Consider the following 16,569-nt stretch of genomic DNA (forward strand, 5'->3'; position numbering starts at 1 on the left):
AGATTCTGACAGCTTCTGGGCAGGAAAGGAGGGGCATCTGAGTTCAGAAGAACCAATCTCAACAGTTTTAAGAATGGAGTAATACATTGGCAATAACTGTTCTGTAAAACCCTCTTACCAAAAAACTGGTAGTCCATCATCATCCAAGCTTGATTTTTGCTCTCCTAGACACCTTCTGAGTGTCTTAGTGAGGCTGGAAACTAAGTAGCCTATTCCTTGGGGGGAAACCCCATTAGGATTTTCCAAGGAATGAGAGGGAGGGGTAGGACAAAGATCAGGGAAAGGAAAATTAGAATTTGGCACAGTTCTCCCTTCTCCAGGAAGTCCACTCGGGGTTGGGGGGGCGGGGGAAAGATTTTCCCATTGAGAGGCAGCACACAGGTCCCTGGAAACAGTGAAGAAGGAGGTTAAGTGTCCTGTTTCAGAATCTTCTTTGGAGAAGATGGGAAGGGAGCCCCAAAGGAGGAAGAGATGAATAATCTAAAGTTAAGGGCCATTGCTTGGGTTAGGTGAAATCTCACAAGCTGATGAGCAAGGAGCAGCCTGGGATGTCTCAATCTCCAGGATGATCCTTGTTGTGATTCTCTGAGCAGGTGTCCTCCTCTTTAATGTCTGGTTCTTCTTCTGTTCTCAGAGTCCCGAAACTGAAAGAGGCTATTAGAGTATGGTAGGGGCACCCTATTCAGAGTCAATCATTTTCCTCTTCTTCCTTGTGCTCACTATAGCAGAACTGTAGAAGAGGTTTGGGGAGAAGATGGACACACTGAACAGTAAGGACTCACTGCAGGAGTTGAACAGAATAGGCTTTTTTTTGGTATCTCTGCCCTCCCCCTCCGATTCTTTTAAAAGCCTTAAAACTTCTTCTGCTTCACCAGAGCTCTGAAGTACGGGGTCTCAAGAAAACACAACCACCACATCTAAAGACTGGGCTACTGCCGTTGTTCCAGAAAGAGGCAAGAGAATAAATGGCAGAAGTCTGCTTGCCTTTCACAGATGGGGATGGGGGGAGACTAGGCACAAAAAAACTCTAGCTCTGGATTGGTTGCTACCTGCTTGACAGATGAGAGGACACATGTATATCGGACACATGTGACAAAAGCTGGTAACTGCTGCAGATGCCATATGCACGGATATACCGTTACACGTTAAAAGTTGAACATTTCACCTGTCCATGCCAACACCTCACATTTTTTTTTTATTTTTTAAATAGGGCTTGCATTTCTCCTCAGAGACCATCCAGGAACTTTGAAGGCTGTAAGTTGAGGGCAGTGTATATGAGTGTCTGAAAAAATGATGGGGTAGAATTTCTAAAGAATCATAGCGATGGCAACTCAAATCCTATAAAATATGGATGTATCAGAAGAGGAACTGCTAGTAGAGAAAGGAAGTATTAAATGCCATAGTACAAGGCATTATTAGTAATCCTCATCTAGAATACTCTGTACTGTTCTGGTCACCCATGTTCAGGAAAGATGCATTCAAACTGGAACAGGTGCAGAGAAGGACTACTGTGATGATCAGGAGACTGGAGAGTCTATTTGAGAAGAGATATTCTCTCTATAAATACACCAGGAAGGTAAACACCAGTAAGTGAGAAGAAATAGCTAAAGGATAATGTTGGCAGAAAAACAAAAGGGTATAAAACTGGCTATGAATAAATTTAGGCTGGAAATTAGAGGAATGTTTCTAAACATCAGAGGAATAAAGCTCTGGGACAGCCTTGCAATAGGAAGCAACCTACGCAGCATTAAGATGGAGTTTGTTAAGTTTGTGAACTAGATAATACGATGGGGTTGCCCACAACAGCAGGGGACTGCACTCAATAAACCAGGAGATACCTTCCTGTCCTATGTTGAACACAGAACCATTATTTGTTTCAGATTTTTTTAGGCCTCAGATAGCAGCTAACTGCAAATCTCTCCCCTCTACTCCTCCTATAAACACTCTGAACTACACAAAACTTCTAGAACTGGTACGGTAAACCTTGCAAATCCCAGTCCCACAGCAACTTTTTACAGGATGGTCTTATGTTATCTTTAAGTCTCACCAGTCTACCCTAACAATTCACTGGCCTATTAGACCAAGAATCATCATCAACTTAGGGCAAAAGTTCTCAACCTTTTCCAGGATCCTCTTCCCCTATTTAGTACTATGGAAGGGGTAGGATGGTTTTGACCTCTTGATACCGGTTTGCAATCCCAAGCTTTAGAACTCATGCCGTTGAGTATTAAAAAGAAGCATTCTCCCCCCCCCCCAGTTCTATTTCCACTTTTTTTCTCTAATACCTTGTATTTGTTCAGTTCCACACTGTCCAGTGTCTAAATTGGCCCTAGCAGCTAACGTGAAAAGAATCTACTGCAGTTCCTAACAAACCCCTAACCAGTCAATCAAGACCAAATTTGCACATCTTCATAAATAAAGCTGACCAAAGTCAAAGTCATCCCAATAACCTGATGGGAGTTTAAACATCTTTTCACAGGTATTTAAAGGGAACTGCTAAGTGCTGGATTGCCTGGGGTAGACAAAGCAAAGCAGAAACTAGAGGAGAATGTTACATTCCGTCTCTCTCCCGGGTTAGCATTCTCTCTCTTGCGCATTTATTTGTATCCAAGGAGATAAGACATGGTTAATCAATCACATATGGGTAGTGGAGTACAAAATCACCTTAACAAAATAAGGACAAATAGGAGACTCTAGTAAATATACATGAACCTAGGGGGGGGGGGGGAAAAGGTCAGGCAATGTTTTCCATTGGAACATGCATATGAGCATACTTTGAGTTAGACAGATGAAATATTCAAATGGCTGACAAATTTTCATCCTGTAAAACTTTTAGGCATGAATTTGTTTAGTCATTTAGATCCAGCACCAAAACAAGTCCATCCATCCTTCAGTACCGAGCAAACAGATGTAGATTCCCTGAAGTCCACAGACTGTGTTTGGAACAATGCTTTCCATAAAGATGTGCAAAGCTATAAATAAAAAAAAGATGCTCCTTTGGAAAGATTCTTAGGAAAATTGGATAAGTCTTCTGATCACCAAACAGACATTCAGGAAATGGGATAACACTGCATTAGAAGCTTCCATTAATTTAAGGGTTTCTGGACAGCCGGTCAGATCTCAATATTTGAGTCAATTGGGTAAAGTTTATTTACTGAACTCATAAAATCTTCACATTGAAAGGAAAAAAAATATTCCATTCAGACTTGGTGATTTTATGACCTGGAAACTGTATTTCCAATGAGGACACATGATAAATAAAGTTACCTCTATCCAAGAAGCCAGTTTCCCGGCAAATAATGACCCAAGACACTAAAGTAAGCAAATACACTTCCTAAGGTTGTAGCAAAGGTGTTGCCAAAAATGCCTATCTTTTTCCTTTGTGTTTGGTACAGCATTCTGATAAGATCCCTATCATATAATATTGCCTATCATGTAAATCGTCCTTTTCTAGTACATTAAGAAAACATCAAAGAGCCATTCAAAGTAGAACTCAACGCTTGTTTAAAAATAAAAAAAATTTTCCAGGGTACTTAAGCAAATACATCACAGTGTCCAATCTACACACTTCTTTTCATCAAGGTATGTATAATGCTCCATTAAAAAAGGACCACAGTCAACTTTGTGCCTATCACCTCCCACACAATCCCCAAAATCCAGTATAGGTACAAAACATTTTCTGTACTACGGTTTTTAACTTTCTCTTTTTTAAGCACACAAACATAGCTATCTTCCACCACACACACCACTATTAACTTATTTGGTTACAGTTGATGCTTTAGAGCCTTTTTAATCTCTTTATTACTGCTCAACTTACCAGTATCTGAAGAAACTAATTTTTCCACTGCTGATGAGTCTATTTCTTTTGTATTTTCTTCTTTAATCTCTGAGCATTCATTTAGTTTTTCTGGACTTTGAGAGGCAGTGTCCAGCAAAATGCTACTGCTAATCATACAAGGTATTCGCTCATATATTTTTAATTTGTTCTGAAGCTCTGAAATCTGCAAATGTTAAAATTCAAAGTTAGATGCCACTTCTCAAGAATGAGAAAACTGTATTAAAAATATTATATTGCCTACCTCCTCTTGGAATATGTGCAGTTGCGCTGCATGTTTCTTGTCTCTCTCTTCAAGAACCCTTGTATGATCCTCTTCTTTTTTCATAAATTCTATTTCTCTAGTGGGGGAAAGATACAATTGTACTGCAACATTAGAAGGGTTTCAGGTGATAAGGAAACATATTAAAATTGGTTATTTATCCAATTAATTATACTTGTTGCAACATCACTATTTAAACACTGCAAATGGTCATCACACAACTTCCAGTAACGGTGTTCATTATTTTTTGTAAGCCCACTCTCCCCTCAAGTATGTGCATAATATATATATATATATATACACATATACACATACATATACACATACACACCAGGAAAAACAGGAGTTATAACTGTAAAGTTTACTCTGGGCTGAATCTTAAAATGCTATACAAGGTCAGTGGCACTTTTTCACTCTTAAGATTCTTTAGAAAATTCCATTTGGCTATTTTTACCTGTAAAAATTCAAACAAATATGTATGAGTATAAGATGTTATGTGGATATAGAACCCAAACTATTGGAACTGCTCTGCCTTTTCCTAAGTTTTACATAAATAAGATGGTGCAGCTGCCAAAGTATTCTATATGCATTCCATAGGTTGTGATAGAGTTCCACAGTTAAGCGCCAATATCCTGTCAACTTCCTTTTTAAGCCCATCCGAGTGAGTCTGTAATGGCCTGCGGTTTATGCAATAACAAAAATTATTCTGAAATTGCCTACCAAAGAAAGCGAGAAGGACAAAAGCAAATTGTCCCGGGGAGAGGGAACATCTTACAGTGAAATAAAATGCAGCAATACCACTGTGCTGGAGAAAATCAAGCAACTAAAAGAATCTGACTGAAAATAATAGTCCAGGTCAGACAGACAGACAGGTAACCGTGTACACAATGCAGTGTGGAGCCGAGAGCCAGAATGTAAGAAGACATATCCATGTTATGTTTGAGCTCCAGAGCAGGGAAGCTTCAAAGAACAGGAGAGGGACCTTTCAAGAGACTCTTAAATTGTGTTAAAAGGCACAGGGTAAGAGGTGGTAATTCTAGATGTGCATAGTAGAGGTAAACATCACAGACTGCACTCAGAGAAGCAGCAAGTGCAGAAACTGCATTGTGTGCTCACAGCAACTACTCAAAACATGCCACAGGTGTGTTTCGCACTATCAGACACTTCCAAGTTGACTTCAGGGATAGCTCACATTTCAGTAGTCTACCTTGGAAAGAAGAAAGGAGTTAATGACCGTTGCTATATCTGAAAAAGAGCAGACTATTCACAGCCTCTTAGGAAGCTATGGCTGATATTTAGATACCAATCACAGATAGAGCAAAAAACGATCTCCAGCTCAATCAGGACTCGCTATGGGGACTCATGGACCTTTTCTTAGAGGCCTTACATGAATGGCTCATGGGTAGCTCCTTGGGATCTCCTCCCTTCGAAGTACAGGGTTGTGGCGAGGTCTCCTGCCATGGCTTGGGTGGTTGAAGGGCAGACTCCGTGGGTAGGAGTTTGAGCCTCGGTTCTCGGTCCTTTCTGGATCTGGGCTTCAGTTGCTGACACAAACCACACTTTTGTGGGATGTTTCTCTCCTAGGTAGCAGATGCACTGAGAGTGCCCGTCAGTCACTGGGATAAATTCCTTGCAACTGAGACACTTCTTGAAGCCCACAGAGCCCCCCAAACTGGGGCTTGATGAAAGAACAAAGTCTTTTCTTTTTCTAGACAATGGCCAAATAAAAATGTAAAGAAACTAAAGGAAGAAAAGAGGTTTCAGAAGGAAGCTAAAGATTAGGGATTCTAAAAAAAGTTAACAATCCGTGAACAGACAGCTAAAGCGCAGTCTCTAACCGGGGTGGTTGAGAAGAAACTGAAAAGGGTTTGCTCACACACACTGGTTAGTCTCGTGGCAGAGGCTGAACTGACACGGCTACCAAAGTTCTCTGATTAGCAGCGCAGGGACGCAGATATACCTACAGTGGAGCACCCACAAGGACACTATTCGAAGAAGAAAGTTAAGTAATTAATACTTAATTGATTAGTGCCCCATTAATTAATTTATTTAGCACCTAGGGACATCAAACAGGGATTATGGCCCCATTGTGTTCAGCATCATGCAACAAAGTTTCTCTTTCAGAAACATCACAGCTAGAAAGAAACTATGGGAAAAACCAGGAAAAGTATTAATGCAACTGTGATGGTATCTGATTAAAATACGACCATATAGATCATTGTTGCAACCACTATTATATATTTGCAACAAATCTTATACAAAATGTGGTACGTAAGAGGTCTATGGAAAGATTATGATTTGCTGAATATGATTATGCTATTTGTATGCATGTATCATTTTTGTATTTGAATTTATGAGTATTCGCTCTATACCTGTATTTCAAATGTTTGCCCCTGGGGTAATGCCCACAAGGTATTTAGCCTGCACATCTTGAAGGGACTATTCAAATTAAGTGACTCATTAAAGAACACTAACTTACAGTGGAAGACACCTATCCACTGTTAATGGAATTTCCTGCCAGGACTAAGTGAAGTCATCCATGGACATGTGACTTGCTCACGTGACTCCAAACTCCATCTTGTACCTATAATTTTCCACTAGCACTGACGACGGCTTTGTTTGAAACAATGGATTTCTCTCGACATGGCAGAAGCTATAAAAAGTCCTGGAAGCATCTCCATTTTGCCTCTTTCCTGCTCAAGCCTCTGGACCAGAGGTGGGCAAACTGCGGCACGCGGCTCCTGCCCGGCCCCTGAGCTCCTGCCCCGGGAGGCTAGCCCCCGACCCCTCCCCTGCTGTTCCCCCTCCTCCGCAATGCTCTGGGCAGCAGGCTGAGAGCTCTTGGGGCAGCGCCGCTGCACAGCCCGGCCTGACCCGGTGCTCTGTGCTGCGTAGCATGGCTGTAGTGTCACCAGCCACCGGTGCTCCAGGCAGCACGGTAAGGGGGCAGGCGGGGTTGGATAGAGGACAGGGGAGTTTGGGGTGGTGGACGGGGCGGTCAGAGGGCAGGGAACAGGGAGGATGAATGGGGGCAGGGGTCGCGGGGGGGCAGTCTGGAAGGAGGGAGAGGTTGGATGGGGCGGTGGGGGGCAGTCAGGGGCAGGAGTCCTGGGGGCAGTCAGGGAACAGGGGATTGTGGGGTATGGATGGAGCAGTGGTCCCAGGGGCCATCAGAGAACAAGGTGGGTTGGATTTTTATGGTAATTATCACCATATTACCTGAACGCTTCACAATTTAATTTTCACATTTTGAGAGGTAAGGTGGAATTATTATCGACATTTAAGAGATGGAGGACTGAGGCACAGGTTAAGGGCAAAAATGGTCAGAAGTATGTACTATAATTCTGGATGCTCAGTTTGTGATATCTGAAAAATCAGGTCCTAGAGTATTCAGCATTTCATAGCCCTCCATATGTTCAAAACACAGCTCCCATTGAGTACATTTGTTGTTGAGAGTGCTCAGCACTTCTACAAACCAAGTCCCAAGTGTCTCAAGATAAGCACCCAGAAAACAAAGAGCATAGTTAGTGGCCGGCTATTGAACATTCTAGTATAGGTGACTTGCCCAGCATCATATAGGAAACTGTAACAGAGACAGAGATAATCTGCTCTTCAGGTGGTATTCAGTTGCCTTAACCATGAGACCATCCTTTCTCTTCCTGAAGTCCTCTGCCTCTTTCACTACACATCTTCCAATTTTTGCAACAAATGAGGCAGAGGTCCTATAAACAACCTCTGTCAATACAGAACCCCAATTCAATCCGTGTGCCCCCATCAATTCTATGAATGAGGCAGGAGTACTGAGGGAAACCGTATGGATCATGCAATTAAACACTATCATAATGCATATGCACAAAGGGCTGAATTAAAAGTTGCACAGACAGCCTTAACTCTGGTATTTCCTAAGTTTTGAGTATTTGACTTTATAAACTTAACATTCATTTAATTTAGGATTTTGCATCCCATTTCTTAAGTTTTAAACAAGCAAACTGAAAAAATAAATTCAATCCTGTGGAATTATATTTATCCCCATATGGGTCATTATAAGCAATTTGGGGGCAGGGACTGTCTTTTTGGTTTGTGTATATACCCCCTAGCACAATGGAGTCCTGATTCATGACTCTTGCTCCCATGTGCTACAATAATACTAGCACAGGTTGAAACTTTTAGAGCCACACAATAGCCTTCTACCACTTGAAGTAACATAGTATTTGGTAGCAGTAGTAAGTTATTATCCATGTGGACCAGTCATTAGTGGAGGATGAGACACACTTTGCCTGCAAGTCTCACAACTATTTGCTAGACAGCACATGAATGCCGAGACTTAGGAATCCTGGGTTCTATAAGATTATGTCTTAGACAAAGACTATGTCTATTGGTTACGGACCCATCAGCCCTGTCCCCGGCAGTACGTCCCCTTCTGACACTGCTCCGGTGTCCCCAATTCTTATCTCCTCAGCTTGTCTCTGTGCCCCACTGCTAGTATACAGCCAGACCCATCCCCCACTCATGATATGATTCTTTCCCCCCCCCCCCTCCTGCTTATTTCCCTTCTGCATTTGAGTCAGGCTGTTGCTCTTTTCTCCTCTACGCTGCTGGGATACCAACAGGGAGAACACTGCAAGAACAAGAAAGACAGACAACCTCCCTACTTTCAGATCCAATGCCTGATATCACAGCAACCCGGGGTAACAACTGAAGGAAAGTCTTGCTCAGACACTGCAGTCCTTGGCTGCAACATACTCAGTGCGCATAGAACATTTAGAAAATTTTGCTTCCATCTTATAAACAAATCTCTATAGAGTATATGTGAACAGCAATTATCAAAAACTTTTAAATTGACCAAATTTGGATGGATTTTCACAGGATAACAAGAGGCACCTCTCTGAACACAAGAAAACTTACATGCTAATTTCAAGTCTGTCTTCCAAACATGGAGGGTCTACACTTTCTCTTGTGAATGTACCCATGTCCACACCCTACACACTATTGTAATAATCTTTGTACAAGTATGCCTGGTAAGGTATTATTTGAAAATTCATAATTTGCTGGACAATGGTATCCTAATAAAATGTGTGGGGCAACGTTGTATGTGAAGTTAAGATTTCCTTGTATATTAACAACACATGTTCCACAGGCACAGCCCTACCCAAACAGAAGTTGGCAAAACAGGTCCATCCTAAATAAATGAATGTGCGCTCTGCTTAATTTGCATTTAAGCAGTAAACAGAGTCATCAAGCAGGAAGGGGAGAGAAAGAAAGCTCAAACGGATGAGGAAAAAAAAAGAGCAGGGAACATCCTTCTCCATAGACTTTTTTGTCTCCTGATACCCAGCTGGAAATGTTTTTCAAAAGGGGTACTGAAACTATAAAAAGGAAGGGCCAACACCCCAAGACACCCCCCCTCTCTCCCTCGCTGCCCCTGGCATTCACAGCAACCAGGGGTAACAACTGAAGGAAAGTCTTGCTCAGACACTGCAGCCCTTGGCTGCAACATACTCAGTGCGCATAGGGTTAGGGTTGAAGCATTCATTGGATTCTGGGAGAAGGGGTCCTGACCTAAGAAGTTTTGTCTGAAGAGTGTTGAGAGCATGTAGTGAGAAAACTTTGCTTTGAATTTAACACAGTTTAAGATAGGCACCATTTGTATGTTATCTTTATTTTTCTTGTAACCATTTCTGACCTTTTAGCCCCATTACTTGTACTAACTTAAAATCTCTCTTTTTAGTTAATAAAACCTGTTTTATCTAATCCAGTGTTTAAACTGAAGTATCCAGGAAACTCCATTTGTGGTGGCAAGTTCTGTGCATATTATTTCTATTAGAGAAATAACAGACTTTATATAAACTTGCATTGTTCAGGAGAGGGCTGGGCAGTACAGGACATGCATATCGGGGGGTGGGGGGGAGAAATAAGAATGGGGGTGTGTTGGGGTCACCCTGCAGGGTGGTGAGGTAACCAAGGCTGATAAAAGCTGGTAAGAGCCAAAGTGTGGCTGCAGCACACACACAGACATAGCTGAAAGTGACTTGCATGCTGGAGGCTGTTTATGAGCAATCCAGGCTGGAGGCTACAACAACGCATTTTAAAGGGCATCCCAGGTTAGAGGGCAGAGGTGACACAGCTATTCAGTCTGGATTGTACCATGGTATGTCACACAACTAAACCGCTGTTAGAATTTTTAACATTGTTTTGAAAATATATTTTTTCCTACCTGCATTCACAGAAACAGCTGAACCGTTTTGCTGAAACTTCCCCCGCAAAAAGTCAGCCTTTGGCAGACTAGTGGCATGGAAAAATTCAGCCTGAATGGTTAAAGTTTGGAAGAATTATAAGCAACTGGAAACAGGATCTTATAATGGAGAGTACTAAGCAACCTTAACTAGAGGTGTTGCTACTAGCTCTGCCTATGTCGGGCAGATGGAACCAAGAAAAAGACCAGTTTTTTTAAATCTTTTCATGAAATTATTTCACTTTAGTGTACTTACTTCTGTTGATAATCTTTAAGTAATTTCTTGGCCTTGTTGTATTTCTTCTCCAGGGCATCATACTGTTCCTGGGTTTCTTTAAGATGTTCATTTACAGTCTTGCATAAACTTTGTGCCTCTAACCAATAGGTCTCCAACTTCTTAATTTTCTCTTTGCTCTCTTCTAAAGTTTGCTGAAGCTGGGATTTACTTGACTCCCATTCAACTTTTTCAGCTTCAGTAGTTTTTAACTTGAAAGGAAAACATTCAGAACAATCCTTAAGAACTAGATCTTAAGATAAAAGTTAAAAATCAAAACAGCTGCTTAAACAAGCGTAAGTAGATAATAACGACTAACTTACTAACCAAATCTCAGCAGTATTAAAAGACCACCTTGAATAGGTATACAACCTTTCATCCAGTAGTACCTAAAATGTTTTAAGTCTCTTTATATAGATATCACTTCAATACATCCATCACTTTCCATGTTGTGTGAGTTTTAGAAATAAAAGTCAAGAATCTCACACATGGTACAGAAGTGGAAGAAACACTCAAGGCAGCTGGTCCAGCCTATTTCCTTATTAGTGTACCTTCTTGCCAAACAGATACCAAAATAAAAAGAACCCTGGTTTTCACCTTATATTAACCTTGCTGGATATCTAATTTTCTGTTAACTTTTCTGAGGAAGGTCTACCTAAAACAGCAAAATAAGCCAACTTGTAAATTACTACTTGCTTTTCAATTCTGATCTTAGACCATGCACCTGATGACACCACATTTCCACTTTGAAGCCAATGGGAGTTTTCTGTACTGTTTAATTCCCAAAAGGAAAGCAAGGAAAGGAAGTCATTCTGGAAAGTTGCTAGCAAACATGCAAGGAAAAAGGTACTGAACCAACCTCTAGCCCTAGAATGTCAACAGAATATAGTACTTTTATCTAAAGCAGCAGTTCTCAACCTGGAGTCCGGGGTCCACGAGCAGGTTTCAGAAGGTCAGCCAAAATAAGCCAGAGAGCCGGGCCTGTGTTAGCCTCGCTGGGGCTCATGGCAGAAAGCCAAAGCCCAACCTCTTGAGGCCACAGGCAATTGCCCTGCTTGCTACCCCCTAATGCCAGCCCTAATTTTTAATCTGCCATATATGCAAAAAAACCAGTTGTGACAAAGCTGGGACGTAGAGGTTTTATAGCATGTTGGGGGAGGGCCTCAGAGAAAAAAGTGGAGAACCCCAATCTACAGAAGGTACAGACACACAACAGACTACTGCTCAATATGTTTTCCCCTTCCCCTGCCTCAGTATTTTCCTTCTCATTGTCAGATTCCCTAGCAAGTCACTAAGGCCCCGATCCTGCAAATAGGTCATCATGTGTGGAATCCCTACACTTTCTCAAAGCCTAACAACATGAGGCAAACTGCAGGACTGAGACCTAAATTTATCTTTTTATTAAAGTTTCCTGTTTAATTTTAGTAGTAGCAGCATTTTAGTGTTCCATCTCATGTTTGATTGAGAAGTATTGTATTTTTGGTTTAAAAATAATTATCCTCTTGATTTCCCTTCTGTCACGTTGGAATGTAAATTTAACAAGTTAATAAAGAAATGTTCTATAGCTCCAAATATCTGTGTGCTTAGTAGTGTATTTGCACACATGGCCATGGCCCAGTTGTCTAGCTTCTGTGCTGAGGCTGAAAGACATGCAGCATACACCATTGTCACGTGCACAGGATGCTGATGAATGCCCTTCTCACCACTAACTGGCTGATGAATGCCCTTCTGGAGACAGCAGTAAATGGCCAAAATTCACCTGGTTGTAACCTGGCTCACTGAGAAGAATGAGGTAGAGACACGCTGCTGTACTTTCTCCACACCCTAAGACCAATGTTTCTACACATAAGAAAATGGCTGCTCACAGCTCTCTGTCCCCACCTCTCCCAACAACATGGAAGAGGAGACAAAAAAGACTGTTACTAACCGTTGTAACTGTTGTTCTTCGAGATGTGTTGCTCATATCCATTCCATTAGGGTGTGCGCGCGCCGCGTGCACGATCGTCGGAAAATTTTCTACCCTAGCAACACCGGCGGGTCGGCTGTGGAGCCCCCTAAAGTGGCGCCTTCATGGCGCTGAATATATACCCCAGCCGACCCGGCGCCCCCTCAGTTCCTTCTTGCCGGCTACTCCGACAGTGGGGAAGGGGGGCGGGTTTGGAATGGATATGAGCAACACATCTCGAAGAACAACAGTTACAACGGTGAGTAACCGTCTTTTCTTCTTCGAGTGCTTGCTCATATTCATTCCATTAGGTGACTCCCAAGCCCAACTTAGGTGGTGGGGTCGGAGTGAGACATTGCTGTGTGCAAAACCGCTGATCCGAAGGCAGCATCATCCCTGGACTGCTGCACTAGTGCATAGTGAGCTGTAAACGTGTGGACTGATGACCAAACCGCAGCTCTACAAATGTCCTGGATCGGAACTTGCGCCAGGAAAGCAGTCGAGGAAGCTTGGGCCCTCGTGGAGTGAGCGGTGAGGTGCGGTGCTGAGACACCTGCCAGGTCATAGCAAGTCCGGATGCAAGACGTAATCCAGGAGGATAGGCGTTGTGAGGAGACCGGTGAGCCTTTCATTCGGTCGGCCACTGCAACGAAGAGTTGCGTCGTCTTTCTAAAGTGCCTTGTGCGGTCAATATAGAAAGCCAGGGCCCTGCGTACGTCCAGAGAATGCAAACGTTGATCCTGGCGAGTAGCATGTGGTTTAGGATGAAAGACCGGGAGAAATATATCCTGGTTGATATGAAAAGGAGAAACCACCTTAGGGAGAAAGGCAGGATGTGGACGGAGCTGCACTTTATCCTTATGGAAAACTGTGTAAGGGGGCTCAGATGTAAGCGCCCTGAGTTCAGAAACGCGCCTTGCTGAGGTGATGGCTACGAGGAAGGCTGTCTTCCAGGATAGGTACAAAAGTGAACAGGTGGCCAGTGGCTCGAATGGAGGACCTGTGAGCTTGGAGAGAACCAGGTTGAGGTCCCACGTCGGAACGGGCTGACGTTGTTGTGGGTACATCCGGTCTAAGCCCTTGAGGAATCTAATGGCCATCGGGTTAGAGAATACCGAGGACGCGAGTTCCCCTGGGTGAAAGGCCGATATAGCGGCCAGGTGAACTCTAATTGAAGATATCGCCAACCCCTGCTGTTTTAGGGAGAGGAGATATTCCAAAATGAGAGGAATAGGTGCCTGTAACGGGGACGTGGCTCGTTGCTCGCACCAACAGGAGAACCGCTTCCACTTGGCCAGGTACGTGGTCCGTGTTGAGGGCTTCCTACTGCTCAGCAGAATCTGTTGGACAGAGTGCGAGCATTGCTGCTCTGCCTGGGTGAACCATGGAGCAGCCACGCCGTGAGGTGGAGTGATTGCAGGTCGGGGTGACGCAGCCGGCCGTGGTCCTGAGAGATGAGATCCGGACATAATGGAAGCGGGATCGGTGTCTGAACCGAGAGTTCCAACAGTGTGGTGTACCAATGTTGTCTCGGCCACGCTGGAGCGACCAGAATTACCTGTGCCTGGTCTCTGCGCAATTTGAGCAGTACCTTGTGGACCAGAGGAAACGGAGGAAAGGCATAAAACAGGTGGTCTTTCCAGGGAAGGAGAAACGCATCCGAGAGGGAGCCCGGAGCTCGACCTTGCAGGGAGCAGAACACGTGGCACTTCCTGTTGTCTCGGGATGCAAACAGGTCTATCTGGGGAAACCCCCACTTCTGGAAAACGGAATGTATGATGTCCGGACGGATAGACCACTCGTGCGTCTGAAAGGACCTGCTGAGTCGGTCCGCTAAAGTGTTCTGGACTCCAGGGAGGAACGATGCCGTGAGATGGATTGAGTGGGCGATGCAGAAGTCCCACAGGCGAATGGCCTCTTGGCATAGAATTGACGAACGTGCTCCTCCTTGCTTGTTGATGTAAAACATGGCCGTGGTGTTGTCGATGAGAACTAACACACAGCGGCCACGTAGGAGGTTGAGAAATGCCTGGCACGCCAGGCGCACCGCCATCAGTTCCCGAACATTGATGTGCAGAGCTATCTGGGGTGCAGTCCACAGGCCCTGGGTATGGTGTTCGTTGAGATGGGCGCCCCAACCCAGAGATGAAGCGTCTGTGACCAGGTGCAGAGAGGGTTGTGGGGCGTGAAATGGCATCCCCTCGCAAACCACATTGTGATCTAGCCACCAGGTGAGGGAGGTCAGGACCGAGTTCGGGACCGTGACCACCATGTTCAGGCTGTCCCGATGTGGGCGGTATATCGACGACACCCAGGTTTGGAGTGGGCGAAGCCGAAGTCTGGCATGCCTGGTTACGTACGTGCAGGAAGCCATGTGACCCAGCAGGGTGAGGCACGACCTCACCGTGGTAGTTGGGAAGGCCTTGAGCCCTTGAATGAGGCCCGTGATGGTACAAAAGCGGTTGTCTGGCAGGATGGCTTGTGCACGTCTGGAGTCTAGGACTGCGCCGATGAATTCTATTCTCTGGGTAGGTTCTAGAGTGGATTTGTCCTTGTTGAGTAGGATGCCCAACTCGTTGAATGTGTGCACTATTATGTGGATGTGAGCTCGAACTTGCTCTTTGGTGCGACCGCGTACCAGCCAGTCGTCTAGGTACGGGAACACCTGTATCCCTTGCCGACGAAGGTACGCTGCCACGACAGCCATACATTTCGTGAACACTCTTGGGGCCGAGGATAGGCCGAAGGGAAGGACTGCAAATTGATAGTGCACTTTGCTTACTACGAATCGCAGGAAGCGTCTGTGAGGCGGGTAAATTGCGATGTGAAAGTATGCGTCTTTCATGTCGAGGGCGGCGAACCAGTCTCCAGGATCGAGGGAAGGGATAATGGCCCCCAGAGAGACCATGCGGAACTTCAACTTTACTACGAATTTGTTGAGTCCGCGCAAGTCCAAGATGGGTCGCAGACCTCCTTTGGACTTGGGGATCAGGAAGTAACGGGAATAAAATCCCCTGCCCCTTAACTCTACTGGAACCTCCTCTATGGCCCCCATAGCAAGGAGCGTGGAAACCTCCTGTATAAGAAGTTGCTCGTGAGAAGGGTCCCTGAAGAGGGACGGGGAAGAGGGGTGGGAGGGGGGGATTGAAGAAAACTGGATAGCGTATCCCCTCTCCACCGTGCGAAGGACCCAACGGTCCGAAGTTATAAGGGACCAAACACGGTGGAAGTGGGAGAGGCGATCCCGAAAGGAGGGGGCTGGATCCTGGGGGATGACTGGGGCGCCGTCCTCGACCGCACCTTCAAAAGTTCTGCCTGGGGCCTGCGGGTGGCCTTGGTGGCCCTTGGTTCTGACCGGGTTGAGGGCTGGTCCACCTTCGTCTACCACCTCGCCCTCGCCTCCGGGCCGAGTCCTGTCTCTGACGAGGCGGAGGGGGGTAGAAGCGCTGAGGCTGAGGCCTAAATGGCCTGCGCTGAGGACCCGCAACATGCATCCCCAGGGAGCGCATGATTGTCCTGGAGTCCTTGAGGCTCTGCAGGCGAGAGTCCGTCTTCTCTGAGAACAACCCCTGTCCTTCAAAGGGCAAATCCTGCAGGGTTTGTTGCAATTCAGGGGGCAAACCCGAAACTTGGAGCCAGGAGGTTCTTCGCATAGCGATGCCCGAAGCCAGGGTTCTCGCAGCCGAGTCCGCTATGTCCAAGGAGGCCTGTAAGGAGGTCCGAGCCACCTTCTTACCCTCCTCTACCAAGGCCCCAAACTCCTCCCTGGACTCTTGGGGAACCAACTCCTTGAACTTCCCCATAGAGTTCCAGGAGTTAAAGTTGTAGCGGCTCAGGAGCGCCTGCTGGTTAGCCGCTCTAAGTTGCAGCCCTCCGGCTGAATAAACTTTACGGCCAAACAAATCGAGGCGCTTAGCCTCCTTCGATTTGGGCGCTGCGGCCTGTTGACCGTGGCGCTCCCTCGCATTCACTGATGACACCACCAGTGAACACGGCTGGGGATGGGTATACAAGTACTCGT

The 16,569-nt window shown here is 45.1% G+C and overlaps 1 protein-coding gene across 19 annotated transcripts in view; it reads right to left on the reverse strand.

Moving 5' to 3' along the window:
* The window catches only part of LOC101939908 (neurabin-1-like), an 81,343-nt gene that overhangs the window by 39,888 nt on the left and 24,886 nt on the right, over positions 1-16,569 (reverse strand). For all 19 annotated transcript variants that reach the window (XR_010591301.1, XR_010591302.1, XR_010591300.1 and 16 more), the window contains 3 exons: positions 10,586-10,815; positions 4,080-4,176; positions 3,818-4,001 (listed from right to left, as the gene is read on the reverse strand). Coding sequence is in view for 16 of the 19 variants with exons in the window: in XM_065560757.1 (XP_065416829.1) it covers positions 3,818-4,001; positions 4,080-4,176; positions 10,586-10,815 (511 nt within the window). In the remaining 3 variants the exon portion in view is untranslated. The remainder of the gene's footprint in view (positions 1-3,817; positions 4,002-4,079; positions 4,177-10,585; positions 10,816-16,569) is intronic.

Source organism: Chrysemys picta, chromosome 11, assembly GCF_011386835.1.
Source record: "Chrysemys picta bellii isolate R12L10 chromosome 11, ASM1138683v2, whole genome shotgun sequence".
Classification (NCBI taxonomy): Eukaryota; Metazoa; Chordata; order Testudines; family Emydidae; genus Chrysemys; species Chrysemys picta.